The 21,817-nt window shown below is 36.4% G+C and overlaps 1 protein-coding gene across 2 annotated transcripts in view; it reads right to left on the minus strand.

The window, feature by feature from the left end:
* ADAM9 (ADAM metallopeptidase domain 9) overlaps window positions 1-21,817 on the minus strand; it is a 149,921-nt gene that overhangs the window by 106,762 nt on the left and 21,342 nt on the right. For both annotated transcript variants that reach the window (XM_042934796.1, XM_042934797.1), the window contains exons 4-7: window positions 10,163-10,241; window positions 3,349-3,425; window positions 1,791-1,986; window positions 662-727 (exon numbers count right to left, since the gene is read on the minus strand). In XM_042934796.1, the coding sequence (XP_042790730.1) occupies window positions 662-727; window positions 1,791-1,986; window positions 3,349-3,425; window positions 10,163-10,241 (418 nt within the window). The remainder of the gene's footprint in view (window positions 1-661; window positions 728-1,790; window positions 1,987-3,348; window positions 3,426-10,162; window positions 10,242-21,817) is intronic.

The following is a 21,817-nucleotide window of genomic DNA, read 5'->3' on the forward strand; positions in this document are numbered from 1 at the left end:
CAGTAAAAGTCAGACAAAACATTTAAAATAATCTATATGTTAAATTAAACAGCAGCTATATCTAAAACTGACAACCCTGTAAATGCTGAAATAGACCTATTACTTAGTTAAGTTAAGCACAATTCTTAAATATCAATAAGGAAAATCCCTGGTGTTATCCTGAACACAGAAATTAATAGTAAATACTAAGATCAAGTACTCTCCTCGATTCCCTTCTAAAGCATGCCATGACTTGGAAGTTTTCCGTCTCTTAAAGGGAAGTACAGGTTAGCTGAAATTCTAAAAAGCAAAGCAATTTTATTAGGCAACAAAGTAGTATCTGATTAACTGGTTTTTCAACACAATCCTTTAAAGTCATCTGAAAAGGTGACACTAACTAAAAGGCAGTACAATTACACTTAAGAAATTAAGCAAATCACCCAAAAGAACAAAGGGGGGGACATCACCAGTAAAAAATAGTTAGATGTACTCTCATTCACTACATTTGGCTTCTGGGGGGATTATGAATATCAAGCATGTTTAAAGGACGAAAGTCATTCTAGTTTTAAATTACATTTAAGAAAAATCAACACAAATATATCACATTTTATGTTTCTTTCATGGGATGCTCACTTCTCATCTGCTTTTCATGAAAAAGAAGAAAAACTGTCACCAATCCTACCCTTTCCTTGTCTACGACAATGAACAGCTCCACATAGCGGGTCTGTGGCAGGATAGCTCTTCTTCTCTGTCAAAAACACAAACATCATAAAGGCAAAAAACAAACAAAAAAAAAGTTATAACACTACATGATTTTTATATATAGTGGTCTTACCCTAATCACTAGTCCCTTAAAACATCATACGATTAGTTTACTTCACACAGATCAGTAAAGCCAAAAACGTGTTGCTGTCGTTTTAAGTGGTAACTGAACTCTGTACTAATCTCAGAAAAATCCTAGGTAGAGATAATATGAGGTATTCAGGTTTCCAAGGAGAATTACTGATTTTCTAATATTGAAATTATACACACTCACACACACTTTAATGGGAAACCCCATCACTGTGTTAAGAGTGGAAAAAAGAAATATAATAATTATAAGAATATAAGAACCCAGAACAGAAGTAAGGACAAGGTTGCCACTTCAAAAAGTGACTAATTCTGTGATTTTCAGAAATTCATATATAGTGCAGAATTGGGCAAAAACTTGAATGTTTTCCAATGATTAAAGCTAAAAGAATGGACGGCTGAAGAGGCAATGAAAACAATGCCATAAACTGGCACATGCCTTTCCCAACCCAGCAGCACCATGACACATATAGAAAGGCACAGATAACTGTAGCTGACCTATTCCTAGAAACACTTGGGTCAGCGAGACCCTTGTCAAGAGTAAGCAGCGAATTCTAGTGAAGACTCAAAACTGGGATACGAGTGTCCCTGCAAGACCTCTGAAATAAGTCATAATGCCCGATCTCTCTCTGTTTCTTCAATCTAGCACTCAAGAATCCCCATTCTGTTTGTGTAAAAGGTATCTAAATAAACTGCTCTCTGAAAGACAGTGTAATGGACTACAATGCAGCAGTGGTAAAAAATACGTATATCGTTTAAGATCTAAGCCCTAATTTCTAAAACACATAGAAGCTTGACTATGTTCGACTTGGTGGAAGGAACTGCATCTTTTTATTCCCCAGTAGCTACCACAACATCTGGCACATAGTTGGCAAAAACAAAACAATAAGTATTGGTGTGATGCAAAAATACATGATTTTTTAACACTTTAGTCTGGGCCATGAAGAAACATATTTCCTTACTCGAAGTAGCTGAGTAATCCTAGGAGGCTCTTCTTCTTCATAGTCTGTGGTTTCTTTCTCTATATCCTTGTTGGAAACCCCACATTTCAGAGGTTCTTTGTGGACATGATCCATTCGATAAAAGATGTGCTCAAAACGAGAGCTATTTTGTAGGGGTTCGATCCCGTAACTCACATTCTCTATATGTAGCATTCCTCTAAGTGTCGCATTATACGTACACAATTTTTAAGAATTAAGAAAATAATACACAGGAAAAGAAATTAGAAAACACGAAATCAAGTCCCAGTGCTTAACATGTTTAAGAAAAGAACAGTCCAACAGTCTAAAGAGTGGATGACAAGAGAAGCAATGAAAATAATGCCATAAACTCAAATGAGTTAATGAAAATACACTAGAAGAGGCACATGCCTCTCTCAACCCAGCAGCACCATGACACATGTACAAAGGCACAGTGCCCACAACTGTAGTTGACGTATTCCTAGAAACATTTTGGTCAAAGGGACCCCTGTCAAGAGTAAGCAGGGAATTCTAGTGAAGACCCAAACAGGGAGTCAGAAGAACATCTGAAATAAAGTCCTAATGCCCAATCTCTCTGTTTTTCCAATCTCAGACTGTTGGTTTATTTCTCTATACCATGCTACCTAGAGAAAAATACTAGGTTTTAGAATCATGCAGACCTAAATATAAAGCTCAAGACTGCTACTTACTAACGTCACTCCCCTGAAAGTCAGTTAACCTCTCCAAGTGACTGCTGTATAATGGAAGGCAATACAGAGGAGTGGCTAGAAGTATGGAGTCTGGAGCCAAAGAACCAGAGTTTGAATCCCAAAAGTTTCCTACTAGCTATGGGATTTAACACCTCTTCTTTATGTTCCTACTAGCAATGATTTAACACCTCTTCTCTATGTTACATTCTACATGGGGCTGTTCTGGAAACGAAATTATTTAATAAGTGTGAAATACTTAGCACATTGCCTGGCACACAGTAAGTGTAAGTGTTATTACTTAAATGGAGATAATTACAGCCATTTATACAGCTGGTTTGAGAATTAAAAGTAATATTTATTAGTTCAATCAATCATGTAATCAACCAAACAGCACAGCATCATATTGCCAGGCCCTCAACAAATGTAATTTTAATATTATTATCACTTTACTTCATATGTGGTATAATTTCTCTAAATCCCAGTTTGCTTAATCACCTAAATATGGAGATAATGAGCCCCTTTTCACAGGCATTGTGAGACTTAAATGAAATATAGGTGAAAATTGTGTAAACATAAAGTACTACACAGACTTAAAGTATGTTTTTTTAATAGCAAAAATCTTAGCTATCTCAAAACAACAAAATTTTCTCTTTGGATATTGAAACTCACCACTGTAATATTTTCTTAAATAAACATGCCAAGAATGATATCTGATACATAGCTCTAAAGACCTTCAGCAATACCAAAGTAAATCTAATATTGTTAATTCCCCCAAATGACTTGATTTGGAAACAGAAATAGGGAAAGGGGTAAGAAATAGAAGGAAAAAAATGATAAAGAAAATTCCTTACCTGAGTCCAAAACAGTCGCTCAGAGCAATGGATGAATTATAAACTCCCTCCACATAGCCCCGATAATGACAATGATTCTAAATGATAAAAACTGTATTATCTTCAAATACTGTTACATTGCTAAAATAATCACAGAAATTATAGAGCTAATAAAATTATTTCAGGTCAGTAAACTAACAATTTTGTTCATATCACTGGCATCTTATTATATGGCATTCTTCGGATTATCTGCAGATTATCTACTGCCCTCCTATACAAGGATACAAATATTTAGGCAGATTTCCAGAGGATACTAAGCACAAAGAGCTCTATCCCAATAACCATTAAGCCTAGAAGCAGAACAAGACACCATTATATCATGTTTAACATTTTTTTTTAATGCTTGTTTGTGAGAGAGAGAGAGAGAGAGAGAGAGAACGAGCAGGGGAGGGGCTGAGACAGAGACACACAGAATCCAAAGCAGGCTCCAAGCTCGGAGCTGTCAGCACAGAGCCTGATGCAAGGCTCGAACTCACAAACTACAAGATCATGACCTGAGCTGAAGTCAGACACTTAACTGACTGAGCCACCCAGGTGCCCTATATCATATTTAACATTTTAGATCACAGTCAATCCAAGAAGCAATAGCAGCCAAATGACACCTAATACAGAAGGGGACCTTGTGACAAGCTAATGATGCCAAGGCGGGAAAAAAATCAGTATGTGGTAAAAAAGTAATTTTGACCAGATGATTTTTTCTTCTTAACTATATATTGATTATATTATTATTAGTTTTACATTTAGCCATCTTAAAAAAACTAAAGAGGCTTTATCCTTAATTTTGAGGAAGAAATTGGCCAGTGGAAACACAAGCATAATATCACTTACTAATATCAGATTTTTTTATTGCATGATGAGATCTTGTCCTCTTTAAAACAATTTTAAAGCACAAAAAAAAAAAAAAAAAAAAAAAAAAAGCTAAGGTGGGTGGGGGAGGTGATTGTTAGGCAACATTAAGATGTATCACAAGGCCTTAATATTTAAAACAGTACAGGGGCGCCTGAGTGGCTCAGTCGACTGAACGTCAGACTTCGGCTCAGGTCATGATCTCACAGCTCGTGAGTTCAAGCCCTGCATTGGGCTCCGTGCTGACAGCTCAGAGCCTGGAGCCTGCTTCAAATTCTGTGTCTCCCTCTCTCTCTGCCCCTCCCCTGCTCTCTCTCTCTCTCAAAAATAAACGTCAAAAAAAAAATTAAAAAAAAAAAAAAAACAGTACAGTACTGGTGGTGCATTGGGATAACAACCAGTGGAACAGAATTTGGGGACTTGAAATAGACCAAGTACACATGGAACTTTTTGTGATAAAAGTGGCATCTCAAATCAATGCGGCAAGGATGCACCTTTAAGTAAATGGTGCTCAGTCCACTTAGACATTTATAAAAGAATAAAATTAGATCGGTACCTCACACCATGCATAGGAATAAAATCTTAATGAATCAAGAGTCTGAACATTAAAAATAAAATCATATATAAAAACCAAAAGAAAACATGAGTGAATTCTTCTCTAACCTGGGTATAGAGAAAGGCTATTACTTGAAATATAGATGCAATAAAAGAAAAAACTGATAATTTTTACTACATAAAAAGTTTTTCAAGCTTCTATATGGCAAGAAACACCAAAAAACAAAGTCAAAACACAATACACAAACTGGGAAAAAGTATTTGTGACTTGTATCAGAGATACAATAACTATAAAGAACTCTTAAATATCAAAGAGGAAAGATTAAAAACCCAACAGAAGAGAGGAAGAAGTAAAACTGTCACTATTTGCACATGACATGATATTATATATAGAAAACCCTAAGGTCCCCACCAAAAAACTGTTAGAACTAATAAATGATTTCAGTAAAGTTGCAGGAAACAAAATCAATATAAAGAAATCTGTTGTGGTTCTATTCACTGATAATGAACTAGCAGAAGGAAAGATTAAGAAAACGATCCCATATCCATCAAAAAGAATAAAGTACCTAGATACAAATTTAATTAAGGAGGAAGGTCCTGTACACAGAAAATGGTAAGATATTAATGAAAGAAATTGAAGATACAAATAAACAGAAAGATAATCCATGACCACAGATTGGAAGAATTAATATTGTCAAAATGTCCAAACTACTCAAAACAATCTTACAGATTCAATGCAATTCTTATCAAAATTCCAATGGCATTTTTTACAGAAATGAAACAAATAATCCTAAGATTTGTCTGGGACCACAAAAAAACACCAAATAGAATAAAGACACTCCTTCCTCTTCTTGAGAAAGAAGAACAAAGCTAGAGGCATCATGCTCCCTAATTTCAAACTATATTACAAAGCTATAGGAGTCAAAACAGTATGGTGTTGGCATAAAAACAGACACACAGATCAATGGAACAGAGAGCCCAGAAATAAACTCATACATATATGATCAATTAATTTCTGACAAGGGAGCCAAGAATATACCAATCTCTTCAATAAATGGTCCTTCAGAGGAGCACCTTGGTGGCTCAGTTGGTTAAGTCGTGAAGACCATCACGACTTCAGCTGAGGTCATAGTCTCACAGTTTTTGAGTTCGAGCCCACATCGGACTCTGTGCTGACAGCTCAGAGCCTAGAGTCTGTTTCAGATTCTGTCTCCCCTTCTCTTTGCCCCCCTCCCATGCTCACGTTCTGTCTCTCTCTGTTTCTCAATAATAAATAAATGTTAAAATAAAATAAAATAAAAAATAAAATAAAATAAAATAAAAATAAAAATAAAAATTTTTTTAAATAAAAATAAAAAAAATAAATGGTCCTGGGAAAACTGGAGAGCTGCATACAAAAGAATGAAACCAGACCACTATCTTACACCATACATAAAAATTAACTCAAAATTAGATTAAAGACAGCATAGTGACTACAGTTAATAATGCTGTATTGTATAATTGAAAGTTGCTAAGGGAATAAATCTTAAAAAGTTCTCACTACAAACACAAAAAAATTTTTAACTATTATGGTAACAGATATTAACAAGACTTACAGTGGTGATCATTTCACAATATATACAAATATCAAATCATTTTGTTGTACACCTGAAACTAAGGCAGTAAAATGTATGTCAATTATACCGCAATTTAAAAAACAAAATCTTAGAGGGACAACAACAAAAGAAAACCCAGTGGAAAATTGGGCAAAAGACACAAACAGACAATTCACAAAACAACATAAAAATGCCCTCACATACATGCAGATTTTCAATCTCACTCATGAAAAAGTAAGAATCCATGAGTCTGCACTGATATAAATAAATGAGAAGGGACGGACATCTTTTCCTTACAGAAAGCACTAATTCACACGGAAGCACTAATGAAATTAAGAAATCACCATTTTAACAACCATCATAACCATTAATTCAGACAACTACTACATACTAACACTAGTGGGTAAAAATTTGAGAAGTAACAGGATATTTATATTAGTCTCAAAATGTCTAACCATAATATTAATTAAAAAGGCAAAAACAGTAACTTTATAGAAGAGAAACCTGGCAGGCAATTTCTTAACCAAATGATCAATATTAATACCATCAGGAACAGCACAAATGCAGCCCCTGCTTCCTGACAGGATACACTGAGGACCATTCGGTATCACTTTGGTGGTATTCCTGCCAAAAGTACATAACCTGACTCTGATCACGAGCAAACGTCAATCTCAAATGGCAGGATGTTTACAAAAGTTGGCCTATACTTCTCAAAAATGCTACTGTCATGAAATACAAGGGAAGACAAAGGATTTCCAGATTAAAGGAGACTACAGAGACATGACCACTGAATGCAGCACAATAACATGGATTTTCTTTTGCTATAAAGTATATTATTGGGATGATGGACCAAAAACAAAAAACAGAAAGAAAAATCATTAAGGTCTGTATATTAGAAAACAGCATCACTTCAATGTTAACTTCCTAATTTTGAGAATTGTACTTGATTAAATAAAAGAACTCCTTGTTTTTAGGGAATTAACAATGAAGTGTTTAAGGGTAAAGTGATACCATGTTTGCAATATACTCTTTAAAACTTTCAGAAAAAAAATAGAGAAGAAAGAAAGGATAAAGCAAATGCAGTAAAATGTTAACATTTGGGGAATCTGGGTGAATGGGACGCATGAATGTTTTATATTATTCATGCAACTTTTCCTATAAGTCTGAAGTGGTGAAAATTTTAAAAAAATTAAGCAATTTACACTAAAAATACAGGCTGAATTTCAACACTTTACAACTTTTTCTATTGTGGGGCAATTCACAACCACTAATGTTTTTCTTTCTAGTGCTTTATGTTAAAGTCTAGCTTTGATATTGTCTTCTTCTCACCAGAGAAAACTAAATACCTTCTACTATTACTAATGAGGTAGCATCTATGAGGTAATAATACTTGTAACTCATGGCACTCTAAAATTAAATGTTTCTAGGGGCACCTGGGTAGCTCAGTCGGTTAAGTGTCCTACTTCGGCTCAGGTCATGATCTTAAGGTTCATGAATTCGAGCCCTGCGTCAGGCTTTGTGGAGTCTGCTTCAGATTCTGTGTCTCCCTCTCTCCTCCCCCACTCATGCTCTGTCTCTCTCTGTCTCTCAAAAATAAATAAACGTTAAAAAGAAAAATTTTTTAATTAAATGTTTCTAGTTTCAATTATAATAGAAGCTCTCTTATTTGACATGACTGAAATCCATCACTTGGTTGCTTAATCTGCCAGCTTGACAGTATTTTTTAAATAACTGGGTTTTATTAATAAATCTTTCCAAAGGCTCCAATGTACTTTAAAAAATCTTATTTCATAAGTTTACAAAACATCTAGTTAAACTGCATGATTACAGTAAAGGTGCAAATGTCACAGTTTTGGAAATACACAAACTATAAGCAAAACACTCAACTAGGGAGAAGAGAAATACACAGAACTATTATAGAGCCACCTAAAAAAAAAAAAAAAAAAACAACCTAGCCACAGCCCACAAGCCTTGGGCAGTCAATATACTTTTCATATGGAACAAAGAGTATTAATTAATTAAAGAAGTTAACTTTAGAAGTGTCTTAAGACACTTGCTAATACATTTGCAAGGTACCCCAAAGTTCTAACACATGGTAATCTGGAATTTTGTTTCACACAGAAACTTGAATAAAGTGGTTATTAAAACTTAGTTTCTTTGTGAAAAATGGCCTTTGTGAAAGACACTAATGATAAAAACCAGGTAATAGCACTCATAAGGGAAAGCATTCATGTTTTCTCAGTGTAATTTCATTGCATTTTATAAACAAAAGTAATGTCATTATAATATCTGACAATCTAGCCATAGGCCAAAAATTCCCAGTATCAAGGTTTTAATTGGTATCTCAAATCTACATACTTTCATTTATCTAAACAATACTAAAAACCAAGAAATAAGAAAAAGACTTCATCTGTCTTAATTTGTATTTTTCAATCACCCAAGAAAGCACAATTCCATAATAATACTTTCAGATAACAGTTGCATCAATTTCTATTGACTGAAATCTATTTTTAGCAGTTTTAAGCATTTATATTTTCAATAATAATAAATAATATTTATGGAGTTAATAATGGTCAGACTATCTGTTCTGAGTATCTTACAGGTATTAACTCATTTAATGGAGACACAATGTACAGCATAAGGAATATAATTAACAATATGTAACAACTTTGTATGGTGACAAATGGGAGCTAGGTTTGTCGTGGTGGTCATTTCATAACGTATATAAACTTTGAATCACTATGTTATATAGTGAAACAAATACAATATTGTAAGTCAACTACACTTCAATTTTTTAAAAAGTATTAACTCATTTAAGCTTTCCAGTAACTCCATGAAGTTGTAATTATCATTCCCATTTTAAGGTGAAGAAAATAAGGTACAAACAACTCAAAGTAACTTGACCAACAAATAAATGACAGAGCCAGCAACAACAACAACAACAAAAAAGAGCCAGGATTACATCCAAGCAGTGTGAAATTAATCTAAAACAAGGGTTTGCCTTCTATTTATTTGAAGTGCACTGCAAAAGTGCGTAACTAACATAAACAATTCAACCCAGCCAAACATTACAGAGCTTGCAGGAAAATAACACATGTTTAATGGGAACAAATACTTCCATGGACACTCATGCAAAAGAAAGAAATACAGAATAGCTAACTGCCAAAAAGGACGCAAAATGCTCTTCCCAAAAGACACGAAAAATGTTTATGCTCTAATTTAATAATGCATAAGACCAAATTCAGCAACTACCAATTATTTTGAGTATTCCTGGCCAGTTCTGTCTTCAGAAATACTCTGTTCTCTGATGCAAAGAGGACCACATTTCTTTAGAAAAGAACTATTTTTAGTAAAAAATTACAACATATAACAGCATACAAGTGTTTGTTCTTTACTAAGTATTAATGGCAAATCAAATGGCTTAATAAGTAAGAGATGCTTTCAGGGAGATTAACTTCCAGCAAAAACAATTTTTTAGATTTTAAAATATAGCAAACATTCATAAGGAGTAAGGATTACCATAAATAGAAGATTATTTCTTGAACTTTAAAAAAAAACATTTGACAACTTGAGGACCTGGAGAACTGTAAAGTGCGCTCCAGTCCATGTAAATACACCCACCACACACCCCCTTCCCAGGATAACTCCATATATTATAATGTCAAGAGAGGCCCTGGGTGACTGTGCGATGTATACATAGTCTTCTGTACCTGAATAGAACTAACTGTAAAATTATAATTATGTTAAATTCCAATATAAGATCAAGAGGAAAATGTTACCTGTACATCGGGATGGTCAGAGATCAGAACCCCTTCCTTGTTGTAGGTATAAACTACAAAATCTTGGGGCAAAAGGTCTCTGGAAGAGGAATAAAACATATCACTTAAAATTATTTTACCTACATACAACTAAGAAACAACTCATAAGGCAATATTCCTAGAACATATAAACAGGAACAAAAACTTTCACCTGACAAATTATTATTTAAAGGGAAAGCTATTATAAAACAAAAAGGTCATAAATAGACTCAAATCTGAAATCATGTGTGTTGCTTCATCATAAAGAATGCTAGGCTGCCTATGTGTTCTAGTGGTCATAAAATGTTGGCTGCAAAAAATAAAAGTAATGTCTTTAAATTTTTCTGATACATCTCATAGGAAAAGTATAAATAAGGTTATGTACTTATCGAGAAGCACTCACTGCTTTAACCTTGTAAGTAGAGAGGCAAAATCAGTGTCAGTTGGAGGAAACAATTACTGCTGATTGCTGAACTCCCTTGCATGTTAAGGGAGCTCAGTATTGTAAACCATATGTGTAAAGACAGGGTTATCTTCGTTAAAGAAAACAACTGTTCAGTGACACTTGTTAGAAATGGTAAGGCAGACTTTATTCGGCTCCACTGTGATAAGTATAGGAACCACTGCAATGAGAGATAAAGGATCAACTACAAACACAGCATGGGCAAGTGGGAATTTATACCCAAGGGGCAGAGGTCAGTGGATAGGAAATTACTAACTGAAAATATCAGTGGTGAGGGTGGTCTGGCTAAACTAACCTAACAGATTCTCGCTGAAGATAGGCCAGGGTGATAGGAAATCACAGGGGGGGTGGTAAAGGATGAGGAACCTGATCACACGTCCAGAGGAATCAGAAACCAGGGGGTTCTTGCTAAAACCAGATTTTATAAGGAAGTGCATGGATGATGTACTTAGGAAAAGGTTCAACCGCCTAAGGTTTGGTCAAGCAAAGAATGTTTGTCAGTCTCCCCTCTTGTTCAAGAAAAGAAGAGACATCCTTCTTTCCTCTGAACAATATAAATCCAGACAGAATCTGGAATCCTTTTGTTCATTAAGGACCAGCTGAATCATCTATTGGAACTTGGTAGTAAAGGACATTTGCTGGATGGTGCTAGCAGTCAGGCTTTTAATGAGGATGGTTGCTATGAAAATAAAGACAAATAAACTCAGTTTCTGAATCCAGTGGGCAGCAGTCAAGGTTTTTAGATTTGAAATTCTCGAAGCATGTTTAGATGGTAGAGGATGGCACTGTCCATCCGACAAATCTTCCTGGTTGGAAATTTGAATGTACCCGGTGATGGCATCAGGCGTTCTGGTGAACTTTCTGAATGGTCCATACCAGAAGAGACAGGAAGGCTGCCCATATGTGAACTGTTGTGGTAAATTTTTTTTTTGAAATTTATATCAATTTGTTCAGCTTCTGCTTGTAGAGCTTCAGGAAAAGGGCAGTTTTAACTCTCAATGATTCCAACTCAGAAGGGAGAAAAACTAGAAATGTTAATTTGGAGAGTGGTAGCCAGCTATTGGAGGAAACCAGAAGATTTCAGATTTGGTAAAAAAAAAAAAAAAAAAAAGGCAAAATGTGCAAGATGGAACTGGCAAGGGTACATTGGAGTTTTCTACTGAAACAAACAAAAATATTCTCTCTACAGTCACCCTCATTTCTGTCAAAGATAATCAAAGTAAGACTAATCTGTTTGCCAAGTAAGTCAAGTCTCATTAAAACTGCCCTGATTATTTACGTAAGTGCAGCAAAAACAGTGATTGGCCACATAGGTCCTTGTTTGAGTTTCATTTCCTGGAACATTTCATAAGGAATCTCAGATTAGACTTCTAAAAGCCTCCCAGGATGGGGCATCTGAGCAGCTCAGTCAGTTAAACGTCTGACTTCTGCTGAGGCCGAGATCTCACATTCCTAAGCTCTAGCCCCACATAGGGCTCTCTGCTGACAGCACAGAGCCCACTTTGGATCCTCTGTCTCCCTCTCTCTCTGCCGTTCTCTCTCTCTCTCTCTCTCTCTCTCTGCCGTTCTCTCGTTCTCTCTCTCTCTCAAATAAATAAAATAAAAATAAACATTTTTTTAAAAAAATAAAAAAATGAAGAAAAGCCTTTCAGGGCTTAGAAGCCATCAGATTTTGCCTGCAGTGCCTAGAGGTATGGAGAATTCCTCTCTTCTCAAGGTTTTCAAAATACCCAGAGGTTCCTGGACCTGCCAGAAATGACCTCCCTTACTCAGCTGTAAGGCAGGAAACCCTGCAAGAGGCCAGGTACAGGCTGGTTTTACCAAGGTGTGTGGGGTGACGGGAAGGTATAAAATTGGCTCCTTAAAGTCAACCTTAGCTCCTTAATGCTGCCTGATCATACCTGATTTGATGCATATCATTCTCAAATATGACATTCCAGTCAAAAACCTTGATAATACAACTAAGGTTTCCAATTGGATCCTCACAGATTCTCACTGAACTTCCACAAAAAACCATACTGCCATGAAAATAAAGATACTCTCTAAAAACTTCTAATTTCTGGAGGTCTTGGATAGGGAGAAAAGATCAATGGTTCAATTCCATATACAAAAAGAAAAAGGTTTCCTGCAATCCCTATCAAAATAACACCAGCATTCTTCACAGAGCTAGCAGAGCAAACAATCCTAAAATTTGTATGGAACCAGAAAAGACCCCAAATAGCCAAGGCAATCCTGAAAAAGAAAACCAAAGGTGGATGCATCACAAAATTCTGGACTTCAAGCTGTATTACAAAGCTGTAACCATCAAGACAATATGGTACTGACGTAAGAACAGACACATAGATCAATGGAACACAATACAGAACCCAGAAATAGACCCACAAATGTATGGCTAACTAATCTTTGACAAAGCAGGAAAGTATATCCAATGGAAAAAAGTCTCTTCAGCAAACGGTGTTGGGAACACTGGACAGTGAAATACAAAATGAACCTGCACCACTTTCTTACACCATATACAAAAAATAAACTCAAAATGGATGAAAGACCTAAACGTAAGACAAGAAACCATCAAAATCCTAGAGAAGAAAACAGGAAACAACCTTTTTGACCTTGGCTGCAGTAGCTTCTTACCTCACATGTCTCCAGAGGCAAGGGAAACAAAAGCAAAATGAACTATTGAGACCTCATCAAGATAAAAAGCTTATTCACAGAGAAGGAAAGAGTCAGCAAAACTAAAAGGCAGCCAACAGAAGAGGAGAAGATATTTGCCAATGAAATATCAGATAAAGGGTTAGTATCCAAAATCTATAAAGAACTTACCAAACTCAATACCCAAAAACAAAAATCCAGGCAAAAGACATGTCTTTTCCAAAGAAGACATCCAGATGGCTAATGGACACATGAAAAGATGCTCAACATCACTCATCATCAGGGAAATACAAATCAAAACCACAATGAGATACCACCTCACACCTGTCAGAATGGCTAAAATGAACAACTCAAGCAACAACAGATGTTGGTGAGGATGTGGAGCAAGAGGAACCCTTTTGCGCTGCTGGTGGGAATGCAAACTGGTGCAGCCACTCTGGAAAACAGTATGGAGGTTCCTCAAAATATTAAAAATAGAACTACCCTACGGGCGCCTGGGTAGCTCAGTCAGTTAAGCATCCAACTTCAGCTAAGGTCATGATCTCATGGTTTGTGAGTTCAAGCCCCATGTCAGGCTCTGTGCTGACAGCTCAGAGCCTGGAGCCTGCTTTGGATTCTATGTCTCCCTCTCTCTCTCTGCCTCTCCCCCACTTGTCCTCTGTCTCTGTCTCTCTCTCTCTATCTATCAAAAATGAATAAAATGTAAAAAACAATTCTTAATTAATAAAAAAAAAAAAATAGACTACCCTAAAACCCAGTAATTATACTACTAGGTATTTATCCAAAGGATTAAGGAGTGCTGATTCAAAGGGGCACATGCATCCCAATGTTTACAGCAGCACTATCGACAATAGCCAAATTATGGAAAGAGCCCAAATGTCCACTGACAGATGAATGGATAAAGAAAACGTGATGGACTACTACGCAGTAATCAAAAAGAATGAAATCTTGCCATTTGTAACACATGGATGGAACTAGAGTGTATTATGCTAAGTGAAATTAGCCAGAGAAAGACAAATATCATATGATTTCACTCATATGTGGAATTTAAGAAATAAAACAGATGAGCTTAAGGGAAGGGAAGCAGAAATAACATAAAAACAGAGAGGGGGACAAACTACAAGGGACTCTTAAATACAGAGAACAAACTGAGGGTTGCTGGCAGAGTGTTGGGTGGGGGGATAGGCTAAATGGGTGAGGGGCATTAAGGAGGACACTTGTTGGGATGAGCACTGGGTGTTACATATAGGTGATGAATCATTAAATTTTACTCCTGAAATCATTATTACATTATGTGTTAACTACTTGGATTTAAATTAAAAAAATAAAAATTTTAGAAATTTAAAAAAAGTTTTCCTTAAATTTGGGAAACAAAACATTAAAGAACCAGGAATGTTTCAACAAAAAGTCATAAAAAAATTATAATAATCCTCATCAGTTCATTCAGGCCCACGTAATTAAGTCTTGTTCTACTTAATCTTGTGTTAGCAGTCTTTATGAATCCATCAGTTTCTTCATTAGTTCTGACATTCTTACTCAATCCAATGGCAAGGTCTGAAAGTTTTTAAGTGATGCCATCAAGGAGCATTCTAACCTGTAGCTAATTATAAATGCTTTCAGAGAAGAATCACAGTAACTGTCTGTGAATGACAACACCTAAAATAGTTGTAGTTAAAGATCTGACAAGATTTCATTATAATGCTATTGACAAGGACATTTCGTTATTTCTGTGACATACAGCAATTTAAGGTAATAATTCGACAATGACAGTATTGATAAATTTCTATGAATATCATACAATTTCTGAAATAAACTGTAATAGTAACATATCCACACACATGTAACCTAAGAAGGCTTATCATCACTTATTTGACAATGCTTCCCATGTAATTTAACATATCAAATACACGTAATTACTTATACATCTCTCTTTTTATAAGAGACAAAACCCATGAGATTTTCCAAAGGTCATCTAGGAAATCTCAAAGTTAGTCTAAGGTCAAAAAGACTTCACTTAGAATCTGACATGGAGAAGTTGTCATGTCAGAAGGTTTGGTCACTTGACTAAAGAAGATCACAGTCACTGTAAAACAATCCTTAGTCATCCACTTAACCAAAATCACAATTAAAAGATATCAAAGGCAAACACAGAAAGTTACATGGTTGTAAAACTTCTTAGCCTCTTACAATTAAGAAGACCTGGTTTTCTTCAATAGTCAAAGAACTGATAACATAATATGAAGCACAAGAAATTATTTTAAAACACAGAATCTTGTTTTCCCAGGCATATTACTTAAAAGGTAAAGAAAATCAGCTTTTTTTTACAACTTCTTATTAAGAGCAAACCAAAAGAAACTTTGCTGTTTTAACACTGAGAGAAAATCAAATAATGGTTTTACATCAATGTACTATTAGTACAAAGGCAAATTTTTTTTAATTAAAAACAATTTTGTTTAATAATAAATACAAATAAATCCATCCAATCTTGGCCAACTTTGACCAGAAAAAGAAAGATTCCTTTTCTAAGGTTCCTTTTCCACAAATCTTACAAAATTTTTTTCTTATATCCATTCAGTTTTTCTCCTACTCTTTTCTTCTTTCTCATTCTGGAACAACCAGTCCATTCTACTTTCCAGTAAAATTACTCTCTTCTTCCCTTAACAAAAACGTGTCCTTCATAACTTTCCTCACCAAAAATACATCTTACTTTCCCTGCATACAGTTTTTCTTTACTATTACTATTCCTAGTAGTTTCATTTACATATGTTGATTATATTTTTAACCATCTGAAACCCAAATTTTCAGTGAAAAGTAGGAAGCAGACAATTGCAAACTCACATACTATCACATACTCAACATACTATCATTATATAGCAAGTTTAAGAATATATCATTTCTATAGACATGTCTTTTTCATAGTACAACTTTATCACACTTACTTATAGACCTAAATATATTCAGCTTTTCTATACCATATTAAAAATGAGATACCAAAAGTAAAATAAAATTAATGTTCAGCAATTCATGTCTCAATATTTCTCTAATTTGGAAATGATCTAGATGGTCAATAAATATCCATCTTTAACTTAGTATAGCTTTAATGTTTAAAGTTATGAAAAAGGTTTTGAAACTATTCTTAAGGAGAACTATCATAAAACAGAATGATCAATGAAAAGTTCATTTATAATCTTTTATTCCATTCATATCTATTTAATTTACTTGATCTTAATAATTATACTTGAATTACCCATGAAAATTTCATAAGACATTAACTAAACAAAGCTAGCCATCCATCATCTTAAGTTATTTTTCCTGTTGACCGATGAAGTAAGTAAAAAAAAATCACAGAAGCAAACATCCTAAAGAATCTAAAAAGTTATTCATGATTCTTTTTTCTTTTCTAACTGCTGTGTTTGATGTGCACCAAGCAATTCCTTTTTATTATACATTTTGTTTTTAGGTTGGATTTATAGTTTATAATCTTAAACATCTAGTAGACACAAATTTGTCTGACTAGTAAACAGAGATAGAAAAAAACTTTGTATCTGCAACTCTGACAACTCTGAAGTAGTCAGAGTTTATCAATAAGTTTAGCAATAATTTTAAAGCTAGCTTTATTTACCAAAGATCATCCCAGATCATGTGAACTTAAAAAACAAAAAACAAAAAACAAAAGACAGGTTAGTTTCTATACTTCTGAATGTTAAGAAAACTTAATTTATATATGTGTTCATGGTCTCCAGACCAATTTGAATAGAACTCCATTAAGGAATTTTATGAATTAATTTGTTAATACCATCCAGAAGTAGAAAACTACCACACATCTAGAATATACATATATAAACATATATATGCATGACATATATATATGTCATACATATATAAACATATATATGTATGACATATATATATGTCATACATATATATGTTTATATATATGTATATTCTTATATGTATATTCTTATATATGTCATACATATATAAACATATATATGTATGACATATATATATGTCATACATATATAAACATATATAGACAGATACAAATAGAGATCCTATAGCTTCCATTTCAAAATTTCAGCTCTGAGTCAGTACAACAGTAATACAATCTCACTGGTTTATCCCCACTTTGTTTTTTCATCCAAACTGTGTTTCTGGCAAATGGACCAAGTTAAGGTTACCTGCCTACCAATAACTGTGGAGACTTTTTAAGATTTTCTTTTGTTGTGATAATGTAATATGAAGGCAATGGGCTAAATTTTAGGTGAGTGACTAGAAGACATCTAAGTTCTGTCTGGATGTTTCCAGCCCATGCATGGGGCAAATCATCCAGCTCTATTTCCAAAGAGTCTTTTGTTTCTCTTCTGAGCCTTAGGTAGTCGCTCTCAGGGGTACCTGACTCCCTTAAGAGGCCCCAGTGGAGGCCAGGGTGCCTACAATTCCAGTGGCTGTAGAAAGCTGAAGGGCTGAAGTGGGACGGGAAAGGCAGCAAGGGTGGACAGAGGGATGGAGAACATAGGGGCTTGAATAGGAACATCTCAAAGGAGTCAAAGGAACTAGGGCAGAAGACTGAAGGTGGTAAAAGGAGGAAGGAGGAGCAGCAGCAGTGGGAAGGGAGAGGTATTGGGAGTCAATCTGGGGAGATCTCAAGTTTCCCAAAATGGCCAACGAAGTTCCAAATTATCCTCAGCAAAATCATGCCAACAAGAAAGGAAGTAGGCCCTGCAGAAAGTCATCAGGAGTTTGAGAAAAGGGTTTCAGTTGACCGAGAAATTCCCCTGGGAGAAGTGGGATGCAACAGAAGAGAAGAGAGAGACCTCACAGAGAGTAAGGAAGAAGAGTCTTCCAGCCCAGGAAGTCAGGGAATAATCCCCACTCCCCACTCCCCACTCAGAACAAGGAGCCAGGAAGACCTCCAGCCCAGCAGGTACCTTGCAAAAAAACTTGTGACTTTAACCCAGCTTCAGAGAGTATAACCAAATCTTAAAAATCAAAATCTGTCCTTACCAGCTTCAACAGACATTTGTCTGAAGCAATAGTTCAAGAGTCAGATTCACCTATGGATCCCCAATCAATCAGCCAGTAATAAAGACAAAGGCTTCAAAGATAGGTACATACTTAGGGCCCTAGGTGAGAGGTCTGAGGGTCCAATGATGAATCTGACCCTACCTAAGTCATGGCACCATGACTGCCAAAGAAAAAAAAATATCAATGACACTTTTAAAAGTTTAATTTTGAAAGAGAGAGTAAGCACGCACATGTGTGCACTCTTGCATAAGTGGAGGAGGGGCAGAGAGAGGAGACAGAGAATTCCAAGCAGACTCCTTGCTGTCAGTATGGAGCCCAATGCAGGACTCAAACTCACTAATCACCAGATCATGACCTGAGCCGAAACCAAGAGTCGAATGCTTAGCCAATTGAGCCACCCAGGTGCCCCTCAATGACGCTGTTAAAGATGGTAATGATGAGAGAGCAGAAGGCAAGCTGAGGGCAAAGCATAAGCTAACACCCTGTAACCCCCCACCATGTGGATATGTGTGACATTCCTCAGGCGCTCCTGGCTGCCCAAGAACAGAGGAAGGGGAAAAACAAATGGCCAACTGATAGAGATCACAGTCATGCAGAACATAAATCCGTATCAGTTTGCAACTGTCTTAATGATTTACAAGAAATAAGCAATCTTATCAATAGCCAGACTTTCAGAAACCTATAGACTCAATTTCCTGGGATGCTAAAATTACCATCCCCTCCAGAACATACAAAATCTTATATAATCAGTCACTCCTCACACTTATAACGCAGCTCTTTCTGCCCACAGGTCCTGTTCCTGTGCTATAATGAAAACATCTTTTTGCACCAAAAAAATCTCAAGAATTCTTTCTCAGCCTTTGGCTCCCAAACCCCATTTCAAACCACATCAGTAAGGCAGACTTTATTCAAGTCCATTGCACTGAGTGTAAGGACCACTGCAATGGGATTTCACAATGGAGGAAAGAGATAAGAATTAACTCCAAATACAGCATGGACAAGTGGGAATTTATAGCCAAGGGGCAGGGTAGAGGGGTCAATGGATAGAAAACTACTAAGAGGAAACTTCAGGGGTCAGGGGGGTTCTAGCTAACACAACCTAAGAGATTCTTGCTTAAGACAAGCCAGGGTGATCAGACCTCACCTGGGGATGGTAAAGGATGAGGAACCTGGTTACATGTCCACAGTGATCAAGGGCAAGGGGGGTGGTAGTTCTTGTCAAACTGACTTAGCAGGGTTCTTGCCAAAACTGGATTTTACAAGAAAGTGCACTGATACACCTAGAAAGAAGGTCAGCAGCCTGACTGAAGTTTGGTCAAGCAAAGAATCTGTCATTTGCAGCAGAACTGGAGCAGCTCTACGCTTATCTCCAGGGATTATGGACAAGTCAGGGAGGCAATGTGCTAGCTGGTGATTTAGAATACGCCATTTAACGTTCTAAACTCCCCCTGGAGGCAGCCGGGACCAGCTTCCCTGTACTGTTTAGAGATGGAGAGATTGATGGTTTGCATGCAGAGTAATGAGCTACAGAGCCTGATTTGGGCTACATGACCAGAGTAGTATAAAAGATCCCTTGTGTAAACCTGTGCCTGGGCTCCCATGAAAATAGATGCTACACACTATCTCAGAGGTTTGTTAAACTGAAGACAAAGCACATCTGTGCAACTGAGAAAGGACCCTGAGGGGCTATGCATAAAGTTTTCAAACCCCTTGATTCTCTGCACTTTCTCTGTCCTGATGCACTGTATCATTTACCTTTATTAAAGCCAACTTGAATAAACTTGGGAGTAGCCTGTGGAGTCTTCAGTCCTTTTGATTCGTTCATCACTGCATTGTCTCCCCTTCTCTCTCCCCAACAAGCACGCGCGCGCGCGCGCACACACACACACGTGTCTCCCTCTAGTGGTGAATCCGAAAGATAGTTTGCTTTGCTCTGCCTATCTTCCTCTTTGGAAGTCACTGCCTACCCAGTGAGAGAGAATTCTACTATGCTTCTCCAGAAGCAAACTTGCCACTATGTGGCATTCACATAAATAACTAAATCTGCCTAATACTAAGGTTCAGGATTAGTAGGTCCATTGGGCTTTCATTCTAAGCTAAGTCCTCCAACCCAGCCCTTATCAATAATAAAAGTGACATGTAACCTCGCATTTAACTTACCCTTGTATTTAATTTTTAAATGTGCTCCTCACAGGCAGAGAAAGATGTGATCTCTTCTTTCCCACAACCCCCAGTTCCTGCCAAATACTCCATATAAGTGACTATGTACCCTCCTCCACAAGAAGGGTTCAATGGCTTTTACCAAATTCTCAAGGGAGACCCAAAAAGAGTTAAGACCACTGTTCTTAGAAGCAATGGAAGGAAAAAATAAGCATTTGCTACAATATAGTCACTCTTTTATTGAATGTCATAACTTCTCCATTATTACAGAGAATGTATATGAGCCATTTTATTCTAGGCTATCTACCCTAACTTTTTTTCATTAGTGATCATAGCTTTGATAACCACCTTTCAAAGACACTCAAACAAATGCCTGGAAAAGTACCATTTGCCACCAAATCAAGAAGCATAGTAATGTAGAGTATACATAGCACATATATTTGGATCACCAGACTTCCAGTCAAATGACCCGGATTTGTGCCCCAGCTTGAACCATTACAAACTGTGATACTGAGCAAGGCAGTAACCTTACTGAACCTTAGTATTCTTATGCATAAAATGAGGACAACAAATACTGCTCAAGAATTAAGTTGTTATTAACAATATGATAAATGAGATCAAGGTTGTGAAAATGTTTTGTAAGATGAAACCTATGCAAAAAATAAGGAACTACAGTGGATCCTTGAACAACACAGGAGTTCAGGGCACTGACACCCCACACAGTCAAAAATCAACACATAATTTTTGACTCCCCAAAAACTTAACTACTGATAGCCATCACTGACTGGAAGGCTTACTGATAACATAAGCAGTCAATTAATACATATTTTACACATTGTATGTATTATATACTGTATTGTTACAATAAAGTAAGCCAAAAAATGTTAAGAAAATCATAAGGAAGAAAAAATACATCTATAGTATTGTACATACATTTATTATATATATAAGTTGACCCATCAGTTCAAACCCATGTTGATCCAGGGTCAACTGTATTATTTTATTGACATAATTTTAATTGATTTACATCTACAGGAAGGATGAGAAGAAAATATTTAGAGGGTTCCGGAAGATGGCGGCGTAGGAGGACGCGGGGCTCACAGCGCGCCCTGCCGATCACTTAGATTCCACCTACACCTGCCTAAAGAACCCAGAAAACCGCCAGAGGATTAGCAGAAGGGAGTCTCCGGAGTCAAGCGCAGACTAGAGGCCCACGGAAGAGGGTAGGAAGGGTGGCGAGGCGGTGCGCGCTCCACGGACTGGCGGGAGGGAGCCGGGGCGGAGGGGCGGCTCGCCGGCCAAGCAGAGCCCCCGAGTCTGGCTGGCAAAAGCGGAGG

This window comes from Panthera leo, chromosome B1 (assembly GCF_018350215.1).
Source record: "Panthera leo isolate Ple1 chromosome B1, P.leo_Ple1_pat1.1, whole genome shotgun sequence".
Classification (NCBI taxonomy): domain Eukaryota; kingdom Metazoa; phylum Chordata; class Mammalia; order Carnivora; family Felidae; genus Panthera; species Panthera leo.